At 29.2% G+C, this 2,881-nt stretch overlaps 1 protein-coding gene across 1 annotated transcript; it reads right to left on the minus strand.

Annotated features, from left to right (window-relative positions):
• Nucleotides 1-797: 797 nt before the first annotated feature.
• Nucleotides 798-1,743, minus strand: LOC131440141 (uncharacterized). Its single transcript, XM_058611177.1, has one exon. The coding sequence runs from the start codon at nt 1,714-1,716 to the stop codon at nt 988-990; it is 729 nt and encodes a 242-aa protein (XP_058467160.1). The 5' UTR covers nt 1,717-1,743; the 3' UTR covers nt 798-987.
• Nucleotides 1,744-2,881: the final 1,138 nt, after the last annotated feature.

Raw genomic sequence — 2,881 nt, forward strand, 5'->3', positions numbered from 1 at the left:
GGGCCAAAGTTTGAGAAAATCGGTTTAGCTATCTCTGAGAAAATCGAGCGGTAAAAATATCTTCGAAAAGTGCACACACACATACACACACAGACATTTTCCGGTCTCGTCAAACTTAGTCGAATGGTATATAACAATATGGGTCTCCGAGGCTCCTTTCGAAAGTTGGGTTTTCCAGCAATTTTAATACCTTTCTATAGAGAAAAGCACAAAGAATATTGATTCGATACCTACTAGCTACAAACACAAAGCACAAGATGCTGTGGTGAATATAACTTCACTTCGGCTTATTTATTTCTCTATACTCTTGCTTTCGTTATCATTAGGGTAGGTAATATTATATTATATTATTGAATAAAAAAAAATAGGGTAGGTACAATACGATCATATCTGATCAAGTCAGTCGATAGTAGTCAATCACGGAAGCAAGACAAACTATTCCGTCAAGCTCGTCTCACCAATAAATTTTAATGTAATAGTAAAAATATAGTCGTACTTTGAATTCCCGCGCGAGTTTTTCTATTTTGTCAAACAACGTGAACCGTGAACCATAGTTTTTTTCGAAACCTGGAAAAATATTTGTATATACATATATAATTATAGTTATATATATATATATATATATATATATATATATATATATATATATATATATATATATATATATATATATATATATATATATATATATATATATATATATATATATATATATATATATATATATTCATATTTATATTTATATATTTCTCCTACTTCGTCTGTTTACACAAAAAATTAAATGAAATTTCAACTCATTGTGATACTCAAGATTTTTTTTATATTTCAACTGTTGAACATTGTGTTTCGAGATCTGCAATTTTTCTACGAAGTACAAGATGTTGAAAACTATATTTTAATTTGTTATTTTGTTACCTCTTTTTTCGATTCAACTAACAATCTACTTGGCGTTATATATATTTCGTTTAAAAGCATCTCGGAGTGTTTTCATTCTTGAAGTTTGCAAACTATGTCGTTTGCCTTTCTATCTTGGCAGTGTGACAAAGCTTTCTTATGTTCATTTGAATTTCCCTTGCTTCTGTTGAATTCAAATGAACTGTATTTTAATCGAAGCTCTTCGTGTAGTTGATCTCTAAGGAGAGCACTGCTTGTGTCGTTCATGATGCATGGAGGTGCGAGACCAAGTGCAACTCGTTCGTGTATAGGAATCAATCTGTGGTCATCTTCCCTTTCATGCTTCTTAAATTTCACACTTGTTTCTAGCTTTAATAGTGTTCTTCTGCTATGTTTCCTGTTTTTTCTACCAAGATCTGAAAGTTTTACATCATTTGACGCATAGTTTTCAATTTTTCCGCTAAGCGTGTCATATTTGCTTTCTTTATTTGTTGCTCTCGATTCTTTTCCAGAATATGTATCATATCTATTTCCATTTTCACGTTTCCCAAATGTTTCAAAATTACGATTGGGATCTGGTGAAGACAGATTAATATCTCCACTTAATCGTCGTCCGATTGTGTCCAATCGCCCATTGATCATGCTATCAGTACTAAGTCGTCTTACATTTTGAGTGGAGAAATTAGATTTGAGTTTTCTTATTCCAAAGAGGCTAGTTTTTGAACTGTATTTCGTTCTTTTATTAGATGCGGTGGGCTCCGTTGGAGAGATTGCTGATTTTTCATCTTTAGTCGAAGTTTGTAGATTTTGGCATTCTTCCATCTGAACTCTGTTAAAATATAAATGTTTGAAAAGTTACGTATTATGTTGTGTATATATATATATATATATATATATATATATATATATATATATATATATATATATATATATATATATATATATATATATATATATATATATATATATATATATATATATATATTTATATATATATATATATATATATATATATATATATATATATATATATATATATATATATATATATATTATATATATATATATATATATATATATATATATATATATATATATATATATATATATATATATATATATATATGTATATCAGCCACCGAAATTTTTTTTTCATACAACTATTTTTTTTTCGGTAAAGAAATCGAAAATTTCCGACACTTGTTTTTTTTATTTCAATATGGTACGTGGAATTTTCAAGATATGATATTTGAACTTTCGCGTTTTCAAAAATGAGCCGTTTTTCAAAAATTTTATAAAGATATAAAAATTCGTCCAAGACATGAAATGTGCATCTTTACCTTACCTTTAAAGTTAATATAATGAAAAAAGTTAATAATTAAGGAACAAATAAAACAAATTCAAACTTGAGCCTAATTTTTTTTTTCTTTTTTTTTTGTTGCACAAAAAGCTTAAGGGTTTAACTCAATCTTGGCAAAGTTTCAGAGTGGAAAGATCAATACTTTCGAAGCTGTGAATTTTTCAATTTGTCAGTTTAGTGTTAGCAACGTTTCAGGTGACATTAAGCTTTTGCACAGTTGCAATTTTTCAATGATTTGGTTTTTCTGGTTTACAAAAACTCAATACGTCAAACGTGTCCTGGGAAGAGAAAACTTTCATTTTTAATTTCTTGTCTCCGTGCGGCTCAACATAGTGAAACGATTGTGTTCCATAAATGGTTGCACATTTTTCGAAACGTTTTTTAAGAAATTTCTCTGCTTTTACATAATCTTCCGAACATTCGTATATGACTGAAATATTGGGTAGAGAAGATGCTTTCCTAGCCCACTCGTACAATTCATTCGCGGTCGAAATTTGACAATCATTGATCATTCGAAAACTTGCGCGACGTGCCATTCTTTTGATAGTTCCTCCAGCACCGTCACATGACCCTGTTCCATGAGTTGTCGCGTTAAAATTCCACTGTGCAAAACGATAAAAATCATGT

This window comes from Malaya genurostris, unplaced genomic scaffold, assembly GCF_030247185.1.
Source record: "Malaya genurostris strain Urasoe2022 unplaced genomic scaffold, Malgen_1.1 HiC_scaffold_87, whole genome shotgun sequence".
NCBI lineage: Eukaryota > Metazoa > Arthropoda > Insecta > Diptera > Culicidae > Malaya > Malaya genurostris.

Bases quoted from the DNA above. Each gene is read 5' to 3' on its own strand.
- LOC131440141 (XM_058611177.1), bottom strand. From the start codon at position 1,716: ATGGAAGAATGCCAAAATCTACAAACTTCGACTAAAGATGAAAAATCA.